This window comes from Natrix helvetica (genome assembly GCF_964273705.1).
Source record: "Natrix helvetica genome assembly, chromosome: 7".
Classification (NCBI taxonomy): Eukaryota; Metazoa; Chordata; class Lepidosauria; order Squamata; family Natricidae; genus Natrix; species Natrix helvetica.
In genome coordinates this window covers 14789999-14810769 of record NC_138558.1, presented here as the reverse complement: position 1 = coordinate 14810769, position 20771 = coordinate 14789999, and the positions used below count along the sequence as shown (strand labels likewise).

At 43.2% G+C, this 20771-nt stretch overlaps 1 protein-coding gene across 5 annotated transcripts in view; it reads left to right on the top strand.

Annotated features, from left to right (window-relative positions):
• FAM13A (family with sequence similarity 13 member A) overlaps window positions 1-20771 on the top strand; it is a 158808-nt gene that overhangs the window by 65289 nt on the left and 72748 nt on the right. The window contains exon 1 of one of the 5 annotated variants that reach the window (XM_081959547.1): window positions 16031-16533. The exons of the other annotated variants lie outside the window; for them this stretch is intronic. Within the exon in view, the coding sequence (XP_081815673.1) occupies window positions 16505-16533 (29 nt within the window). The 5' untranslated portion in view covers window positions 16031-16504. Of the gene's footprint in view, window positions 1-16030; window positions 16534-20771 lie in introns of those variants that run through there. 5 annotated transcript variants of the gene reach the window in all.

Sequence of the window (20771 nt, the reverse complement as noted above, 5' to 3'; positions counted from 1 at the left end):
CGCTGTTTCCAGGGTAGCCCCATGGGCCAGATCTAAGCACCCCATGGGCCGCTTCCGGCCCTTGGTCCTTGATTGTGACACATCTGTCCTAGTACTTACCGCCCACGACGCCTCCGCGATACTCCAGCTGCTCGGCGGAGCATCACACAGATGCCCTATGCTCCATGTGCCTGTGCAGAAGCCCTGAAAACTTCAAATACCAGTAAGAAGAGCGGGCGGGTGGGCCCTCCAGAGCACCGTACCGGAACACTACCTGGTGCTCCCAGCAGGCATTGGTATGTCTGTACCGGGGCATATCGGTCGTAACACACCTGGTGTGTGTGTGTGTGTGTGTGTGTGTGTGTGTATGTATATATATGTGTGTGTGTGTGTGTATTTGTGTGTGTTTTCGTAGATTTTCACGGGTGTAGATGTGTATGTGTGTGTGTGTGTGTGTTGTATATATTTATATATTGTACTTTATTCATAAACATTTGGCAGGACTTACCGTATTTTTCGGACTATAAGACACACTGGAGTATAAGACTCACCAAGATTTTGAAGAGGTAAATAAAAAAAAAACATTTTTCCACTCTGCATGCCTCCAAAACCCTCTGCACGCCTCGTTTTTAGGAAAAACGGGGCAATGCAGAGAGTTTGAGAGGCCTGCAAAGTGCTCCTGGGGCGTGGGGGGGGGCAAAAACGGGCCCATTTTTTGCAAAAAACAGGGCATTCATAGGCTTTGGGAGGCTTGTAGAGTGCTCCTGGGCGCTGGGGGGGGGCAAAAACGAGCAAAAAAATAGCCCGCTTTTTCACTCGTTTTTGCCCTCCCCAGCCCCCAGGAGCACTTGCAGGCCTCCCAAAGCCTATGTGAAAAACGTGATGCGCAGGGACGGGGTTTCGGGAGGCCAAAAGTGCTGTATTCAGTGTACAAGACGCACCAACCTTTTCAGCCTCTTTTTTGAGGGAAAGGTGCGTCTTATACTGTGAAAAATACTTATCTTTGCCTTGTTTATAGGAAGTAAAGAGTGTATGACACAGATTTGGAGGGGGTGGTATACAGGTAGTCCTTGACTTATGACTACAATTCAGCCCAAGATATCTGTTGCTATTCTATGCGAAACAATTGTTAAGTGAATTCTGCCCCATTTTACCACCTTCCTTGCCATGTTTGTTAAGTGAATCATTGCTGTTGTTGAATTAATAACATGGTTGCTAAGTGAATTTGGCTTTCCCATTGACTTTGCTTGTCAGAAGGTTGTAAAAGAGGATCACATGACCCCAGGACACTGCAACCATCATAAATACTGTATGAATCAGTTGCAACACCCCTGAATTTTGATCACGTAATCAGGGGGTGCTGCAATATTTGTAATCATGAAAAACAACCATAAGTCACTTTTTCAAGTCCCATTGTAACTTTGAATGGCCAGTAAATAAACAGTTGTAAGTCAAAGACTGCCTGAGGAATAGTTGCAGATATTTGTTTATTCTTACTTATTAATCAAATTTATACAGCCGCCCAGCTCACCAAAGATGACTCAAGGCAGTGCATAACAGTAGATATAAACAATCCATTACATTTTATTCCAAATGCATTGTTTATAAAGCCCTAAGCAATATTAGTACATGATTCTAATTTTCTTTTCTCCCATAATCCTGACTTTGCAAGTTGGTACATGAAAGTTGAACTTTTTAAAAAGTTGGTGATGCTCAAATTTTGTGCTGCTAGAAAACTCTGCATCAAAGAGGAAAGAAATAACACCAAACGTTTAAGTCTTTTTTTTATCATTAAAAAAAAAATGTTGGACTGGAGCCAATCCCTCAAATATGTATCACAGGAGCCTTTGTTGCCTGAGCTTTTGAAAAATATGTACTTCCCCCCCCCCCAAAAAAAGACTCAGTTATGTAACATTATTCATGGTGCCAGCATCCCACGATGGAATAAAGAATGGGATTGATTGCATAGGAGGGTGGAGACAAATGTACTCAAAATTTAAAGTGAGTCAGCTTGGAAAAACTAACGCAATGACAGCCTAAAGCATGGAGAGAAAGAACACTTCAATTAAATTGTTTTGGGTCATGAGATGATTACTTATTAACTGGCAAGGAGGGCAGCTTCTCAAGTGGGCAGGACAGTCTATAAATTTATAAAGAAAGGCACATGTTCCTCTGATCCTTAGCTCCTGTATCATTAAAGTTTAATCTTCCAACCACAACTTTTCCCCGGCTTGAATTCATTATCAGCCCTCATAGCCAACTTGCTCCCAACCCTTCCCCCTCTTGTCCCTTGCATAAATTGGATGCAGAATTTGTGTAGCATCTCTGGTGTGATTCAGGGGTGGGTTTCCATTTGTTTTACTACTGGTTTGCTTGTGCGCGCTTGCACAGAAGTGTCCGGGTAGGTTGGCAGAGCCTGGCGCTGCCACTACTGCTTCGCCCAATCCGGGCCGAACTGGCAGAAACCTACCTCTGGTGCGGTTGGACTACAGAATTACATTGGCTTGATGTTTTTAAAGCAATTTGACATGTTCAGGCAACAACCTGTAATTGAATTCTTTCGTCGCATGCTCCAAACAATGAAAAAAAGGTATTAAGGGTTATTTTCCAAATTGAGAAGATGAAAGAGTTGCTAACAAACAGGGGACCAAAAAAAAAGCAGTTAATGATGTATTAATCGTGTGTGCGTGTGTGTAGCATTGTAACTACACTGTACCAAAGGTAATTGCATTAATATTCAGTAAAATACAGCTCTTCATTTTTGAAACTTGCATAACTACAAGGAGTAAAATCTGTTGGGTCACCAAACAATATCGTAAAGCAGCAAACCTTGGAGAAATTGTCATTGTGTCTTTTCCCCTTCTCCCCACCCTTGTCCCAGCCCTGCCACCACTTTATCCTGAGTAGTTACTCTCTCTCTTTAAAAGAAGAGTCTGTCACTGGTTATCCTGTTTTCTACAACGCAGACAGGAGACACTAAAGTGGGTATCTTCCACCTGTTCATTCTGGCGGCAATGCTTACACATTGTCCCTTCCCAATTGTGGTCCTGCCTTACTCTAAAACACATGTATCTCCTTGTGTCCAGAATTAAAAGCAGCTAAATCTTCCTTACTTTTATTCATTTATTTATTCGAATTTTATTTCACCTTTATTTATAAGTAAAGAAGGACACGTCGGCAGTTTGGCGGTTTGAATCCCTAGCGCCGCATAATGGAGTGAGCTCCTGTTACTTGTCCTGGCTTCTGCCAACCTAGCAATTTGAAAGCATATAAAAATGCAAGTAGAAAAATAGGAACTACCTTTGATGGGAAAGTAACAGTATTCTGTGTGCCTTCGGCGTTTTGTCATGCTGGCCACATCACCACTGAGACGTCTTCGGATAGCGCTGGCTCTTCAGGCTTTGAAACAGAACAGTCGCGAATGAACAGCACATATGTGCAAGGGGAACCTTTACCATATAAGTAACTCAAATCTAAAAACATACCTAATACTCCTTCCTCTTCCTATTTGTCTCACAACAATAACTCTTTGGGCTGAGAAAGCTGGCCTGAAGTGACCCAGTAGGCTTTTATGCCTAAGGTGCCCCCCCTGCCCCCCTGTTTTCACTGGCAGAGGGCTAGCAAAACTAAACTAAAACCAAAACAAAAAGAGAAATGTTTGCCCTTTTGCATTTGAGCATCCAAGAAGGGACAGGAAAGGAGAAAGGGAAAGAGGAAAGACAAAGAAAAAGAAGGGACAATGGGAAGAGAGCAGGGAAGGGGGGAAAGGGGAAGAGGGGAAGGAAGAAGAAAGGAGAATGAAGAGGGAAGGTAAAAGAAGAAGAGGGAGGGAGGAAGGAAAGAAGAAAGGAAGGAAGGTTATAATGAGAGGGAGGGAGGGTCTGAGGGAAGTCCTGCCTTAGCACTTGGCCACCACAGGTGCCCCCCACACGAGTGATGTCAAGTTGACCACGTCCATCCTGGCCACGCCCACCCTTCCTGAGGTCAACCCTGATGCGGCCCTCAATGAAATTGAGTTTGACACCCCTGCTTTAAAAGATGACTCTGAGCCAGCGTGATATCTGGACATGTTTTGTTTGCTACTTTGTACCTGTAGAAAGGACAAGTCCTACACAGCCTATGTTATCAGCTGCCACCAGACCCAGCAACTCTCCTCTTTCTCCCTCACTTGTCAACAGGAGATGATGTGTATATTGTCATATCCTGTGTTTCTCCTCACCCCTAGTTACAAGGTCAAAGTAGGGAAAGGCATATGCATGTGATTTTTCATAATTTTACAATGTAAGGAAAAGATGGGAACTTCCATGCTCAGCTCATAGAAGGTCTCTGTTCTCTGTACTTCTACATAAAAGGTTCAGTGTAATTTCTGAATAACATGGATGGGGCTGTAACTCAGCAATAAAACACTTACCTTGTATCTGAAATGTTCTTGGTTTAAATCCTGATTGTGCATCTTGCTGGTGAACCTGAGTCAGATCATTGGTATATTGACTAACAGTGCTTCTCTAGAGCAGGTTTTGGCAGCACTTGTAATCCAGGGTGGGCTGCTACGGGTTCGCCCAGGTTCCGGAGCACCTCTAGCTAACATTATGGCCAGTTCAGAGAACCTCCAAATCCCACTCCTGGCTGGCTCCTCCCTCCCACCCAGCCCCACCCCACTCCTCTCAGGAGTCTCCACGCAGCCCATTTTGAATGCAAGGCAAGGCCACACTTGGAATACTGCATTCAGTTCTGGTCGCCACGATGTAGAAAAGATGTGGAGACTCTGGAGAGAGTGCAGAGAAGAGCAACAAAGATGATTAGGGGACTGGAGACTAAAACATATGAAGAACGGTTGCAGGAACTGGGTACGTCTAGTTTAATAGAAAGAAGGACTAGGGGAGACATGATAGCAGTGTTCCAATATCTCAGGGGTTGCCACAAAGAAGAGGGAGTCAAACTATTCTCCAAGGCACCTGAGGGCAGGACAAGAAGCAATGGGTGGAAACTAATCAAGGAGAGAAGCAACTTAGAACTGAGGAGAAATTTCCTGACAGTTAGAACAATTAATCAGTGGAACAACTTGCCTCCAGAAGTTGTGAATGCCCCAACACTGGAAGTCTTTAAGAAGATGTTGGATAGCCATTTGTCTGAAACGGTATAGAGTTTCCTGCCTAGGCAGGGGGTTGGACTAGAAGACCTCCAAGGTCCCTTCCAACTCTACTATTGTATTGTATTGTAAGTGCAGGGCCTGCACGGAGGCTCAGAGAGGGAGGAGGGAAATCGGCCTCCCGGAGGTTCTAGAAGGCTGCCCATTTCTGGCCTTTGGAGTCCGGGGGAGCCAGTTTTCGCCCTGCCAGAGGCTCGAGAAAGCCCCCCCCCCACCGCCCCGTGGTGCAGGAGGCTGACAAGGCCATGCCCACCCAGCAACTGGGCAGAGAACCCATTGGTGAAATTTTTGAAGCCCACCCCTCCCTGCATGTAATATATGGTGAAATCCCTAGGATTGACCCAAAGGTACGAAAAAATTACTTTGAACCAAAGTTTTGAACCTTTGTCTCCCTCGCAAAGCTAACTCAAATCTCAAAAGATATGCGCTTATATGAGGCTGCTAAAGGTTCGTGACATTTCAGCAGATTTACGCTTTGTCCTCTTGAGAGTCAAAAGTCCTCAGCCAAGGTTTTGTGATCGTGTGGCCTTTTTCTTTAAAAAGGTGAGAGGTGTTGGGGGAATCTCTTCAGTTCTGACAGCGTTCTGGGATCCTTGGATGTTGCATTGCCTCTCAGTAAATTATTGAGGTCACTTAAACCTCAAGTTACAGACTCTGAAAATGAAAATGTGGGTATTTTATTTCTAATATAAATACCAGTGTTGAGATGCCACAGGAAGAGAAAGAGCCAAATGGACCGTTCTGTATTCTTTTCCCGATGGCACAGTTTTGAATATTTAAATCCGTTTCCAGAAAAGAGAAGAGAAATTGAGTTTGCTAGCCCAAGAAGAAATATCATTAATCCCTGAACCCTAAGTCAATCAGATTCAGGCAAATGTGCAATATAATCAATAGTTCTGAATTCCAGCTGCTTTTGCTGCTTATATTTTTATTTTTTAAAAAAAAAATTAACACAAATAAAAACAAATACAGATTAAATACAAACAGCAGTGTGCTGGAGCAGCCAAAAAAGCTAATACAATCCTTTGTTACATAAACAGAGGCGTAGAATCAATAATGTGAAGTATTAGTACTCCTTTATAAAGCCTTTGTAAAGCCACACCAGCAACATTACATGCAGTTTTGGTCACCACATTAGAAAAAAGATGTTGAGACTTTGGGAAAAGGTGCAAAGAAGAGCAATTAAGGTGAACAGTTGCAGAATTTGGGTTTGGCTAGTCTAGAGAAAAAAGGGTTGACATGATAGTAGTATTCCAATATTTTTGGGGTTGCCACAGTGGTGAAATTCAAATTGTTTTACTACAGGTTCTGTGGGCGTGGCTTGGTGGGCATGGCAGAGGAAGGATATTGCAAAATCTCCATTCCCACCTCACTCTGGGGCCAGCCAGAGGTAGTATTTGCCGGTTCTCCGAACTATTCAAAATTTCCGCTACCGGTTCTCCAGAACCTGTCGGAACCTGCTGGGTTGCCACAATTTATTTTCCAAAGCACCTGAAGGCAAGACAAAAAATATTGGACGGAAACTAATCAAGGAGAAAAGCATCCTGGAATTAAGGAGAAATTTCCTAACAGTGGGAACTATTAACCAGTGGAACAGCTTGCCTCCAGAAGTTGTGGGTGCTCCATGAGTCGAGGTTTTTAAGAAGAGACTAGACAACCACTTGTCTGAAATGGTATAGGGTCTCCTACTTGAGCAGGGTGTTGGACTAGAAGACCTCCAAGGTCCCTTCCAGCTCTAGTCTGATTGAGCGAAAATTTATATGGCCGCCAAGTCAATCTCAGTGATTTAGGGCAACTTACAAAGATTTTAAAAACCAATATAAAAAGAATTTAAAAAAAAACAACCTTCCTGATCAACAATCAAATGAGACATTTGATGGACTCCATCCCACACTGGGGTTCCCAGGCCCATTGGAAAAACCAACCATTCAGGGCCTGTGAAAGCGTGTCAAAGTGGGGGGGGGCAGTATTGCCCCTATTCTAAATAAAGACAGAATTGTTCCTTGTAAGTTCCATGCTGTTATAAGTCAGTGCAGAAAAACAGAGAAGGCAAGGAATGACTAAATAAAAGTCATGTAGTTTAATGTGCAACACAGCAGTTGTACATTCTTGTGCAAATAAAAGTAAAACCTACGTATTGCAATTGCTGAGTGAAATCAGTGGAGATATAGACATTCTTCCTGAAATAAGGGTGATACCCCGGACTCTAAAAATGTTAACAATTATAGCTTCTGAACTAAAAGAACATTATTTAAAAGAAAGTCTGTTCCAGGCGTTCTGATTTAATTGTCATCCTACTTTTTCAGTAATTTAGTTCAAGTGTATAAATGAACTCCTGACCTACTTATATGCAGATGACTAATAATTTTCTTTGGATAAGTTCATAAGGGAGGCCGGCATCTGTCAACGTGTGCAGTCCTTTCTTTTTTTTTCCCCATTGATTTGGAAAATTGCAACCCTTTGATTCTCTAGTCAAAAAATATAGACAGTGGGTGGGGATGGTTGGTGTGAAAGGCCCCGCAGGGTGTATGGTTTTGAATCAAAGCTAGTTTAGAAGCATAAATTCAGTGGTGGGATTCAGCCGGTTCGACGAACCGGTTGTTAAATTGCTGGCTGGCCCCGCTCCTTCCTGTCCTGCTCCTTCCAGGAGTCGTCCATCTCCCGCAGCCGATTTTTGCTCCCAGGGGGGTGCAGGAGGTCGAGTGCTGCCGCCCCTCCTTGACCACGCTAACCATGGCCACACCCACCCAGCCAGTCATTAGGGTAGAGAACTGGTTGTTAAATTATTTTAATCCCACCATTACATAATTTTTTACCGCGAATAACGGCAAATGTACGTGTCCCAGGATAATGTCGCAGCATAAAATCTGGGTCAGTCACCAGGATCAGATGTTTAGTGTTCCAAGCTTTTGGACGCGTGCTGGAGCCCATCCTCAAGGAACCTGTGTGTGTGTGTGTGCACTGGACTATTTTGTGCATAGTATTTTCCCCGAGGATGGATTCCAGCCCGAGATTGGATCCTACAAATTTCTCCACTAAAAATTTTACATTAGTAAACCTTCAATTGGCAGTTAATAACGAATAAAAGTTGCATGTTTTTCTTCAATTTGCAGATTTATAAATCATTTCACATTATCACAGAGAGTCTAGAAGAGGCACTAGCTGGGAGGCTACAATGTGGGCTTCATTAGGGAATTGTTGACTTTCTGATTCAATTAAATCTAGTGTTCTCTATCCATTAAACTGTATATTGGCCTTATCCACATACCTTTACAAGTGTTTTCGCAAGCATTTCCGTGCCAAAATAATTTTTTAACTCAGACAATGCATTCCCACCACCACCACCATTTTTAAAACCACTTTTAATACAAATTTGAGATTGGATTTCTCACCATTTGTATTGTACGTTTCATACTTTGTAAAAACAAAGTATGTAATTTGTAATTTGCCATCATCAGAGATTTGGATAGGAAATTACAATAGTTACTGAGTTACAAACTAACAAATGCTGACTTTCATTTGTAATTTTACATAGTGGTATATACCAAGTTACAGTTATGACCTATTAATTTATTCACTTCTTAATCAAGTCTCATGGAATTGCCAAAGTTGTTTGGATAAGTACAGAAATGTAAGCATGCTGCAGTTTCTGAAATAGGCTAGTCCACTTATTACAGTTATTACTCTGAGACTTTAGAAACTTGAGCTTCCACTTGTAGTTCAGATATAATGGAAAATTATGCAATTTCTCTCTTCATTCTTCTAAAGACATAGGAAATGTGAAACTTTTTTTAAAAATCTGTCTAGATAGGCAAATATCAGGATCAGAATATTATTTCCAATCTTCAGTTTTAACAGGACAGCATCACAATTGGAGCCCCATCCATTCATCAGTGGTGGGTTACGACTGGTATGCCCCGGTAAGGGCTCGCCGGTGCCTGCCGGGAGCACCAGGTACCGTTCTGGTACGGTGCTTCGGAGGGCCCACCCGCCCACGCTCCTTACTAGTATTTGAGGTTTTGGGGGCTTCTGCGCTCGGAGCGTACGGCGCCTGTGCGACGCTCTGCCGAGCAGCTGAAGCATTGCAGAGTGTCGCAGGCAGTAAGTACATATGTGCGTGGTGCGCGCGTTCATGTGGTGGACACCTGGCCCCGTTGCAACGTACCAGTTGCAACGGGATCCGGAACCCACCACTGATTCATCCTCCCATCCATCCGTCCATCTATCTATTTTAAATGCCAACCATGTAGCCTGGAGGCGACCCTAGGCAGCTCACAAGCATTAAAAAACCAGCATGAAACATTCAAAATTAAAACAATAAATAGAAACATTAATATTGATTTAAAATTGACAAAGATGGGAAGGAAGGCAGCCAGATACCCAGTTACAGCAGGTCGCGTCTTTTATTACTCTGTTAACCAACTACCTCCAGAATGATGTTTTCCCGGGGGGGGGGGGGGGGGCAGACTACTTATACACTTCAGTGCAAATATGTGGGCACAGATCTCATGAGGGGGGAGGCACAATATTCCAGAGGATGGCGGTCAGGGCAGAAAAGACTCCTTTCCTGGACCTTTTTACCTGCGTAATCATGTGCATTGAAATGGAGGTGAGGAACTTTACTTATAAAATTGTGATCATCCTACCAATGGCCAATGCATAACATGTATACAATGAAGTTGGCTGAGCCTCCTTTAGTGCACCCCTCTCCAACCCAAATACATCTCAATAACTCACAGGGAAAGAAAGAAAATTCCTAACCCAGTAAATCATACTAACAAACACTCAGTCTTCCATACATACATGTGTGTAACGTTACATTATAATATATTGCACCGATATGAACATGTTGCACTTTGTGCCGGCCCAATATGATGGTATCATCTGCAAACTTGATAATCCCAGTGGATGGGTCAGAAGATACGCAGTCCAGAGGTGGTATTCAGAAGGTTCTGGCCAGTCCTGGAGAACCGGTAGCAGAAATGTTGAGTGGTTCGGAGAACCGGTAAATATCACCTCTGACCAGCCCCCCCCCCCCCCCCCATCTATTCTCTGCCTCCCGAGTCCCAGCTGATCGGGAGGAAATGGGGATTTTGCAGTAAGCTTCCCCTGGAGTGGGGAGGGAATGGAGATTTTACAGTATCCTTCCTCTGCCACACCCACCAAGCCATACCACACCCACCAAGCCACAGCCACAGAACCAGTAGTAAAAAAATTGAATCCCACCACTGAGTATGTGTACAATGAATACATGTATGGACTTGTTGACCATCTCCTGCAGAAACTCCTAGTTAATCTACAACTGATTTCAATAAATCACACTTCCCTTCTTGTCAGATATTATAGAAAGAAAGAAAAAAGAAATGGGTGATATAGATCAGAGTGAAAAATAAGCAGTAGCCCGATTCGCCCGTAACGCCAAACCATAATGGGTGGATCCAAGCATTGCAATAAACCCAAAGCAAACAAACCACATTGTTCCTTGGTCTTTTGACCCAGAGCTTTTGATTCCACACAATTGGAACCTAATCTATGGGATTCCATGAAAAGAATCTTAAAAGGAATAGAGAAAATAATTGCATAACATCCAAATCTTAGCACTCATGTGAAAGAATAAGCTAGGAAAATAAGAAGAAGATTTGTGTGATATTTAATGCCCTGTCATTTTTAGATCTCACGTTTTTTTTTTTTTTATAATGGATAGATGTCTTGGGGAGGGGGGAAACTGCAGATGCGTTTTCAGGGCTTGATCTGTTTTTGATTAGATGGAAAATTCCTTCTTTCCTTCTTTTTTCGATAAATCGTGATGACTGGCTCGTTCTGGATACACCGAGGCTTGTGCAATAAAGAAAAGTAAATGTTTAAGTTCTGTCTTAAAATATTGCCACGTAGAGCAAATTCCAAGATTGGAGAGATAAAGGTTTGCTTAGTGTAACAAATTTGGCAATAAAGGTGCTTACATTTTAAAGAACTTAACATGCTTTAATGGATATCGGGGGGGAAAGACAAGAAAGCAAACTTGCCTATCTGATTCCTTATTATTGTAGAAGATGATACTTGTTAGTTTAATAAAGTGACCTATCATCTCTAGTCTTAATCTGGACTGATATAATTTTGAGTGGTTGCAGATGGATAGGAATGCCCTGCTTTTCAGGGCCACAAAATCCTTTTATAAACCAGACTTTATTAATATTTGGTGAAAATATAAATCATTAGCAGGGCCTTCCTTGTCATCAGCAGTACAAATCAGTATAAATTAAATATGTGCTCAGTTGCATTCAATTAAAAATACATGTCAGTGTAAAAAAGAAAACTAGTAAGAAAGAAAAACATATTCACTGATACATACAGAGACATATGAATACAGATATATTCAATAAATGAACAGATAGATATATTATTTTAATTAATGATAGCTTGATCATCGGGCACATTTTTGAGGTTAAAGTATGACTCTACTCTCTTTGTGTCCTGGAAATATTTGGCTATCTATGGCTCTAAGTTTGGTTTCCAGCAATGCTACTTCAAGATCCTACATGTGATATGTTCTCACGTTCTCTCCAAATGATCATTAGGTAGGATTATTATTTAAATGAGATGCCACTAGGAAATATCAGAATTGTAGTTTAAAAGGAACAACTGAAAACACATCCAGAAAGAAGCCTGTGGGAAATTATTTTTGTATTGGTTGCCAATGACATGTCTACGTATTCACCAAGAATCTTCATCCCAAGAGTGAGAAACAATGACCCCTTTAGTGACTTGTGGACTTCAACTCCCAGAATTCCTAAGCCAGCATCCTTCCCCACCCTTGCTTTATTCTTACATCTTTTAAAATTAATTCCCAACATGTTTTCATATCCATAGGCCATTACCAAGTATAAATGTTGCATAGAGATGTACAGGTAGTCCTCAATTTATAACTGGTTACTTCGTGATTATTCGAAATTACGGTGGATCTATCCAGAACTACTTAGGATCAGTTTGGAAATTCTGACAGCTTCCCCAGCACATGATCTCATTTTGGGTGGTAGATAACTGATCTGTTTTTACGGCTTTTTGCAGAATCTCACAGTTGTGTGACTGCAATTTTGGGGGCATTTTTTGCTGGAAATTTAAGTTTATTTCTGGTTCCCAGCAAAAAAAAAAAAATGCCCGTGGTATATAATGGGTTTATTTAATGACCGCAATGTTTGCATAATGACTGCAGCATTTGCTTAATAACTGCCGCAAAAATGTCGTAAAATCAGTCAGGCCCACATAGTAACCTGCTTAACGTCCACCATGACTTACAGTCATACTTTAGGTATCGATTATGGTTGTAAATCAAGGACTGCCTATATTTTAGGGGGTTAAATAATATGAAAATATGAACGCTTCCTAAGCTTCATAGAACTGTCAAACTCATGGGAAAGGCCCCCGTTAATGTGATTTCATCTGCCATCTGGGCTGTTGGTCCTAGTGGAGCAATTCCACTTTCTTTTCCTCCTTCAAAACATGGCATCTTAGTTTTTCCAGGAATGCATGTAGACCTACAAGATCTCACCAGCAGATTTTAAACTGAGGATGCAAGCAAGCAAACAAACGCAGTGACTGCTAAGGTTGTATGCGCATGCAGAAATAATAGTTGACTCACTGGATTTTCCCAGTCTTCTGAGCCATAGTAGGGTTGGAGATCAGTTGACTGATTTATCGTGTAGCAGGATGTGTGTCTTGTGACAGGAATATTTTGTTTAGTGGTATATGTGACTCCATTGTCAGGAATTATTTATTAAGCTATTGTTGAACAAACAGTTGCTAAGCATAACACACTAACTTAGACTTAAGAAGGAAATAATTTACTGAAAGGGATAGCTAAAAGTAAGCCTTTCCCACACATTTCCCATATTTATCCCATATCAAAATGGCAAAGTCAAGGAGTCCTTGACTTATGGCCTTTAATTGAGTCCAAAATTTCTGTGGCTAAGTGACATGTTTGTTAAGTGAATTTTGCCGCGTTTTATGACCTTCCTTGCCACAGTTAAATGAATCTCTGCAGTTGTTAAGTTAGTAACACGGTTGTAAAGTGAATCTGACTTTGCTTGTCAGGAGGTCACAAATGGTGATCACAGGGCACTTCAACCATCATAAATATGAGTCAGTGGCCAAGAATCTGAATTTTGAACACGTAACCATGGTGATGCAACAGTTGTTGGGTATGAAAAGCAATCATAAGTCACTTTTTTCAGTGCCATTGTAACTTTGAATGGTCATTAAATGAACAAAGTCTGTAGAGATTCTCAGTCATCCAGGCCATCGTTATCCCAAAGGTGCTTTTTCGGGAGGCAACTGGACTTCCTTGTTTTTCCTTTGAATCTCATCCAAGAGATTTTTCAGCTGGGTCAAGACAGTGGGGAATGGAAGGATTTATATTCCTTTCAGACAGCTGGTCATTTGATCCTTATAAAAGCATCAAACTTGATTTCATTGAGGGCTGCATCAGGGTTGTGTTTGATCTCGGGTGGGGGGCAGAGTGGGCGTGGCTAGGGTGGGTGAGGCCAGCTTGACATCACTCGTGTTGGGGGCACCTGTGGTGGCCTGAGCACTCTCCCAGTGGAAACGGGCTCCCGAGCTCTGTTTTCAATCATGACGGCCTCCTGAGCCCTCTGCCAGCCAAAATGGAGCCCCGAGATGGTGGGAGCAGTAGTGGTATGCCGGCCTGGGCTGCAGAACTGGCAGCGACCCAGGCTGGCCGCGTCCCCCGAACCGGTTCCCGGTTGCCGCCACCATCTTTTTGGGGAGCTCTGCATGTACAGAACAATTTCTATTGAACTGTGCCATGCGCGCACAGCATGCATCCAATGCGCGCAAAACACACCCACGAGCAAACCGATAGTAGCACCAGCTAGAACCCACCCCTGCACCGCGGGCCAGTCTTTCACTGTTTTCAGGGTGGTTCCACAGGCCGAGTTTGACACCCCTGTTTTAGAGCGTCATTGAACGTCTAGGTGCTTCAACCGAGGACTACAAGGTTGGAATTTTCCTCCTGTTGGCAAACAAAATCTAAACCTACACTAGAAGTGTATTGCCCAATGCTCAAATACACGTAGTGAACTCATTTCACAAAAGACAATAGAGTGACTATTGTCGGTGCTGGCTAGAAACCAGGAGACTGAATTCTAGTTCCCCTTCAACAGACTGGGTGACTTTGGGCCAGTCACTCTCTCAGCCCAACCCACCTCACAAGACTGTTGTTGTTAGCAAAATAGGAGGAAAGAGTAGAGCGTTAGCCTTGAGTTACTTACAAAGTATTAAAAGTGGCATAAAAATTAATACATAACTAAAAATTTATTTGGCCCATTAATAGGGCCTGTTTTGGGGTATACATGCTTTTTCGAGAAATCTACAACTTTTGAATGTTAAACTTCTATTTAGGTTTGTAAAATATCTATTATTAGATATTTTTTATCTTGGGTTTACTTATTCTGTTTGCCATCCTCTGCAAAACCCAGAAACGGTCACACTATTTCCATAGAAAATTAATGGCAAAAGGATACAAAAGGGGAAAGGGCCAGTAATGAAAAACACATTAAAACCAACAGGTAATGGAGTGATTTATTGTTAATATGGGCGTGTAGCCGGATTGTATCATGAATTAGATTATTATTTTTGAAATTGTCTTTATCCAGCTAGTTTTGATCTGCTAGGGGAGGAAAGTTGGAAAGTTTCAAATGTGGCTTTTCGAACAGGAGCGTCACAACTCGCCTCACGGCCAGCCCCGCTTGATACCTAAGGCGCGAAGGCAGCGAAGGGAGACAGGCTGTTATGTGTGATGCGTGCCCTCATCACATCTGTTTCCTCCGGCCTCTCTCCCTCCTCCCCGCCGGGGAATGAGAGCAACGTGCTTGACGTGATGTCAATTGGCTTGTGGCAAAAGTCCCGCGGCGCGCAAAGACACCTCTTTGAATGGGAAGCGTGTGGGATGCTCTCCTCCTTCGGCCCAAAGCGGCTAGCTAAGAACTTTGGACCCAAGGCGGCAGGATTTTTTTTGGGGGGGGGGATTTCCATTTTCTGCCCTCTTTCACTTGAATCAATCATCTCCAGGAGGAGGGCAGGAGATTTTCCCCCCTCCTCGCGCCATGCAACAGGCTGACCAGCCGCCTGCAGTCCCGATGCGCCCAGGCGCCCTTGAATCCAAACGCAGCTGGGTGGGACAGTGGTCTGCGGCTTCTTCCCCATGGTAGAATGGGTTCTTTTGGGCAGCAAAGATTTCCCCCCCCCCATACCGAGGAAAGCCCTTGCACAGAACAAACGGCAGAACCATAGAACAAATGGCTTTGTTTTTTAGGGTCTCCTGCCTGTGCAGGGGGTTGGACTAGACGACCTCAAAGGTCCCTTCCAACCTGATGATTCTATGCTCCCCACGCCCCGAGTTCTCTTTGCCGTTGCATAATCACGCCCTCTTCCCCCGGGGATGGCTGCGGCGCCCTCCTGAGAGCACGGGGGTTTTATGGGAGAGGGCTGGACTACAGTAACCACAATCCACTGCCCACGATTTCGGGAGCGGGGCAGAGTGCTTAACGATTCGGAGACCGGGCGGTGGGGGGGACAAGGGAGAGCTGGATTTAGAACACCCCTTAATCTCCCCCCCCTTGGGCCAAACTGTTTCATAGCCCCACCACACGCGTGTGTGTGACACACATCCACACGCGCCTCCTTGAACCCTCCAAGAAAGGCGACGCGGGTTAAACCGAAGGACCGATGGAAATAGCAGCGGGCGCCTAGTTGCAAATCCAACCCCTCTAGCTGTGCCCGGGGGTGGTGGTTTCTGCAGTCCCCACGCCTCCAAAAAAAAGGGGGCGGAGGAAGGGGAGGACCGTCCCGCCTTCCCTCTCCAGCTCCGGAGCCCCAATCTACGATTGGCCGCACTGACAAGCGGGCGAAGGAAAAGTTTCAAGTTACTCGGGGGAGCGGATCGGCTGAACCGGCTGTCCCCGGTTGCGGCAGCTAATTGACTGCAGGAGGCTGGAGTTGAAAGAGGAGCGGAGCGGTGAGAGCGCGGTATCGCCGCGGCCAGAAAAGGGGGAAGCCTCCTGCTGCCGGCTGGTACCTGGCGCCGTCTCCGCGCTCCTGCGCAAGACAAGCCGCCCAGTCGAGGCTTGGTCCCAGGCGTGCGCGCCTGACCCTGGCAGCCGATCGACGGAGCAGGAAGGCGAAGCCAGCTGGTTTTCCTTTGCAGGGAGGTCTTGACAGGCGGCTGGTGCCTGCGGGCAAAGGCGATCGTGCGGAGGGGTGTGGTGGAGGAGCAGCCCGCTCCGCTGCAAGAGGCGGAAGGAATCAAAAAGCTCCAAGGAACAGCTCGCTCGCGCTCGCTCTCACAGTGCATTTTTTTCCGGCATGGCTTTGGAGACCGTCTCTCTGCAAAGGTAAAAAAAAAAAAAAAAAAGGAGCCTTAAACTTTTTTGGGTTTTCTGTCCGTTTTGAAGACGGGTGTGGATGCAAAGCCCTCGCCAAGCTGCCTGCAAAATATTTTTCTCTATTCTGTGTAAAAGCCTCTGCTCTCAATCTTTAGCAAAAAATGGTTTTGGAACAACAACAACAATAATAAAAAGTCCCAAAGGTGCTTTTTTTCCCCCAAGAGGCAAGTGGACTTTCTGGTTTTTCTTTCAAGGCGTTTCGCTTCTCCCACGAGAAGCTTCTTCCGCTCTGAAATACGTTATCAGGCCAAAAAAAAAAGTTTTGTTGGGAGTTTGAACTGTCCCTTTCTGCATGAACTGTCCCCTTGATCTTTGGTCGTTTCGATGTGTTGGTTTAATTGTGTACGGTAGTCCTATACTACTGTATGCTAAATGGAATTGGCTCCTAAACAAGGTCATATTGGGTTGAGGCTGCTGTTACAGATGTTTTGCTACTCCTGTTGTTATCGATTGCTTCTTATTTCCTGTCTTGTTTACTGGATTTGTAGAAATACGGTTGTTTGGCTTTTCCTATTAATAAATATAAATGATATTTTACAGAATAACAAAATAACAGTGCTGGTAGGGACCTCGGAGGTCTTCTAGTCCAGCCCCCTGCTCAAGCAGGAGACCCTACCATTCCAGACAAGTGACTGCCCATCCAATTTCTTCTCAAAAACCTCCAGTGATGGAGCACTCACAACTTCTGAATTCAAACCTTCCACTGGTTAATTGTTCTCACTGTCAGGAAAGTTCACCTTAATTCTATAGGTAGAACTAGTGTGCGTTTGTATGAACCTAAATACAGAGTTTTAAGTTTGGGGAAGAAAAACAGTTTTTACAAGAAGCAAAGAATGCACATTTTTCTCCTTTTTTGCTCCTTTTTTTCCCAAGTCTACAGGTGTTTTCTCCTTCGGGGTTAGATACAGTTAGATAGAAATAAATTATCTTTTAATTAAGCAGTGTTCAGTACACATGTCCAAAAGTGAAGTGCAATTTATTATGATGTAACATTATACTGCAAGCAGAGCAGGCGGCTAGGAACAAGTGTTTGCTCTATGAAATATTACTCTGTTGATCTTTCTTGCCAACTGTTTCTTCTCTAAGTTGCCTTGAGGTTATTTGTGATTATTTAACTCAGAACAATTGTTTCTTCTCTTGTGTGTAATTGACATTGGGAGTAAAAGTTTGTACAAAATAGAATATAGTATAGTAAACTATATAAAAAGGTAGTTTAAAAGATAGTTTATAAGTTTGTAAACACATTAATAATTGCTTAACGTGATGGCCAGGCTGAATTTACAAGCATACTTAGTAGAGCATGTTCCTTTGCCTTCTTTAAATATGACACATAAAGATTGTAATCTGAAAAAAGAAGAAAGTGATGCAAAGTTAATATTGCTTCTTACATAATTTTTTGAGCTTTTGAATGTTAGGGTAAGAAAAAATACATTAAAAATTGCCTGCGTACATTTCCTTTAGAGCAGTAAGAAAAATTCAGAGATTGACCAACAAACCAGATTCTGTTTTGCAATAATCATATTCTCCAAAAACCTTCATTTTGACTGTATTAATTTGGTTGGTTGGTTTTTTTTAAATGAATAACTTTGGTTTGTGCAAAGCATATCTTTCTTTTTAATTGCTTGACAATCCTGACCAATGTACACAAAGCGCCTGTTTATCAGCCTTCAGCTGAAAACTTATTTCAAAATATATGAAATACGCTTAGTAGCTTTTCTGTGCTGAAAAAATCTTCATTTGCCTTTTTTTTTTGTAGTGAAATGTTTAGCTTAGAGGTCAGTGGGAGTGCCATGTGTTCAGGAAGCAGTCTTCCTGTTTTGTTTTGTAAATGGATGTTTCTCTTAAAACTCTCTTAGATTAACTTTTTGTTTATTATTAACTGCTATTAACTTTGGCATTAAACTATATTTGAGCTGAGAGACAGTATGGTGCAGAACAGTTCAGATTTCTGTCAGAAACCCATTGCTCCCCAAATTTATCTGAACTCTCGCTATGCCCCCTTTCAGATGAGGTTGATCTCGTAGGTCCATGATGACGAACCTATGGCATGCATGCTGGAAGTGTCACGCAGAGCCATCTTTATGGGCACGCGAGCTGTCGCGTGTTGCTCTTCAGGGTTCCAGCGCACCAGCCAGCTGGTCTTAATGTGCACTGGAGCGCCGGGTGGTTGCTCTTCCAATTTCCAGTGCGCCACCTGGTCTTCCAGTTTCTGGTCTGTGTGCTGACCAGCTGGTCGGTGCACATGAGAAACTGGAAGATCATCTTCCTAGTACGCATATGCGCACCGGGCAGCTGCTCTTCCGGTTTCCAGTGTGTGCGTGTGCACCAAGCCAGCTGGTCTTTGTGCACACATGTGTGCCAGAAACCGGAAGACCAGATGGCATGCGGAAATTGGAAGAGCAGCTGCGCGGCATGCGCATGCTCATCGGGTGGCTGCTCTTCTGGTTTCTAGCGCACGCCCAGGCTCCCGTTTCGGCACTCAGTGCCCAAAAGGTTCGCCAACACTGTTGTAGGTCATGCCATTCCCTCCCCATTGGTGGTTCTGGATGTTGAAGATCATCCATATCTGAAGCTTTTGGATCTCTGCAGTGGAGGAATCTATGACCTAGTGGCAGGGGGTCTCCAAATTAAAAACTATGGACGTCAACTCCCAGAATCCCTCAATTGAAGCATGGCCCTCAGCTCCCTCAGCATGGCTGGCTGGGGAATTCTGGGAGCTGAAGTCCACACTCTTAAAGTTGCTAAGTGTGGAGACTTCTGGCCTAGCGCCAGGACAGAAGTGTTTCAAAACATTAGGTGAAAATTCACTTAATGAAATATCTATCCCACAGAAAACTATTTGTCAGGGTTTCTGATTTTAATCTTTTCCTTGGCAGATTCCAGCAGCTAATAAATTTAAGTAGATAAAAGTATGTGCATTGCGCAAGGGAATTCTTTTGTATAGCAGAACATTTAATCACCCTGTTTGCACATTGGAATAGTGCCCTCCTGAAATCCTCCAGAGGCTTATCATTTATCTTAAGGAACTGATGAGAAAAGGAGTAAGCTGTTATGACAAAACAGGCCCCAGAAAGAGTTTAGCATATGGTTTCTTCTCTTTTCTTCTTCCGAGGAAAATATTCTTACTCTTATCAAACTTGGCGTTGCTATAACATCAGTCATGCTTTGAAACTCATGATGGTAAACATAGCATAATTGCTTTTATAATGCCAACAGATTGCTGCGTATGAAAGAAAATTTTTGTTGTCATGATTATTAGTTAGGTCCAATGGTTAATCATTCATTAATACAATACAATTGAAGTATCATGTATTTATTAGATTTTTATCCTGCCTTTATTACTTTATAAGTAACTCAGCATAGCAAACATACATAACACTCCTTCCTCGCCCTTCTGTTTACCCCACAACAACCTTGTGAGATGGGTTGCACTGAGAGAGTAACTGACCCAAAATCACCCAGCTGCCTCTGATGCTAAAAGCAAGATTAAAATTCACTGTCTCCTTGTTTCTAGACCATCGCACCAAACTGGCTCTCCAGTTTATTATTACCTTGTGTAGGGTAAAAATTACAGTCCCCAAATCTTTTAGAGACAGAAAATACATAAAAATAGTAGGATATGCCCTGGCTTAACACATTTTAAAAACATTAATGCTTGTTCTCTCTTGTATTCCTTCTCTCTTTCTCTCTCTCTCTCTTTCTCTCTCTCTCTCTCTCTCTCTCTCTCTCTCTCTCTCTCTCTCTCTCTCTCTCACACACACACACACACACACACACACAGAGGGAGGGAGACTCTTTCCCCATGCATGATATGGCTTAAAGTATTTTAAGTCATTGCTTGTCATTAAGGCCAAACCAAAATGTTTACTCGTGGCCCTAATCATCCAATGTTTGTTACACTTAAAGTTTTGTTTCGTTGGAGTCATTTGGAGCTGAGTCGTCCAGAGCATCTAACAGAATTCTTCTAGCAACTGTCAGCAAACCCACAAACATGATGAAACAGCCTACGTGACCAAGTAGAGGTTTTTTTTTTATGGCCACTTGCAAATAATTAAGTTGGAACACGAGATAATCTAAATAGCTTCAGGCCCATTTTACACTGACTGTATTGGTCACGGAGCTGAATTTTTGACTTGTGACCAATTAAACTGATATGTAATCTCCCATCAGTTCTTTAATGGCCCTTC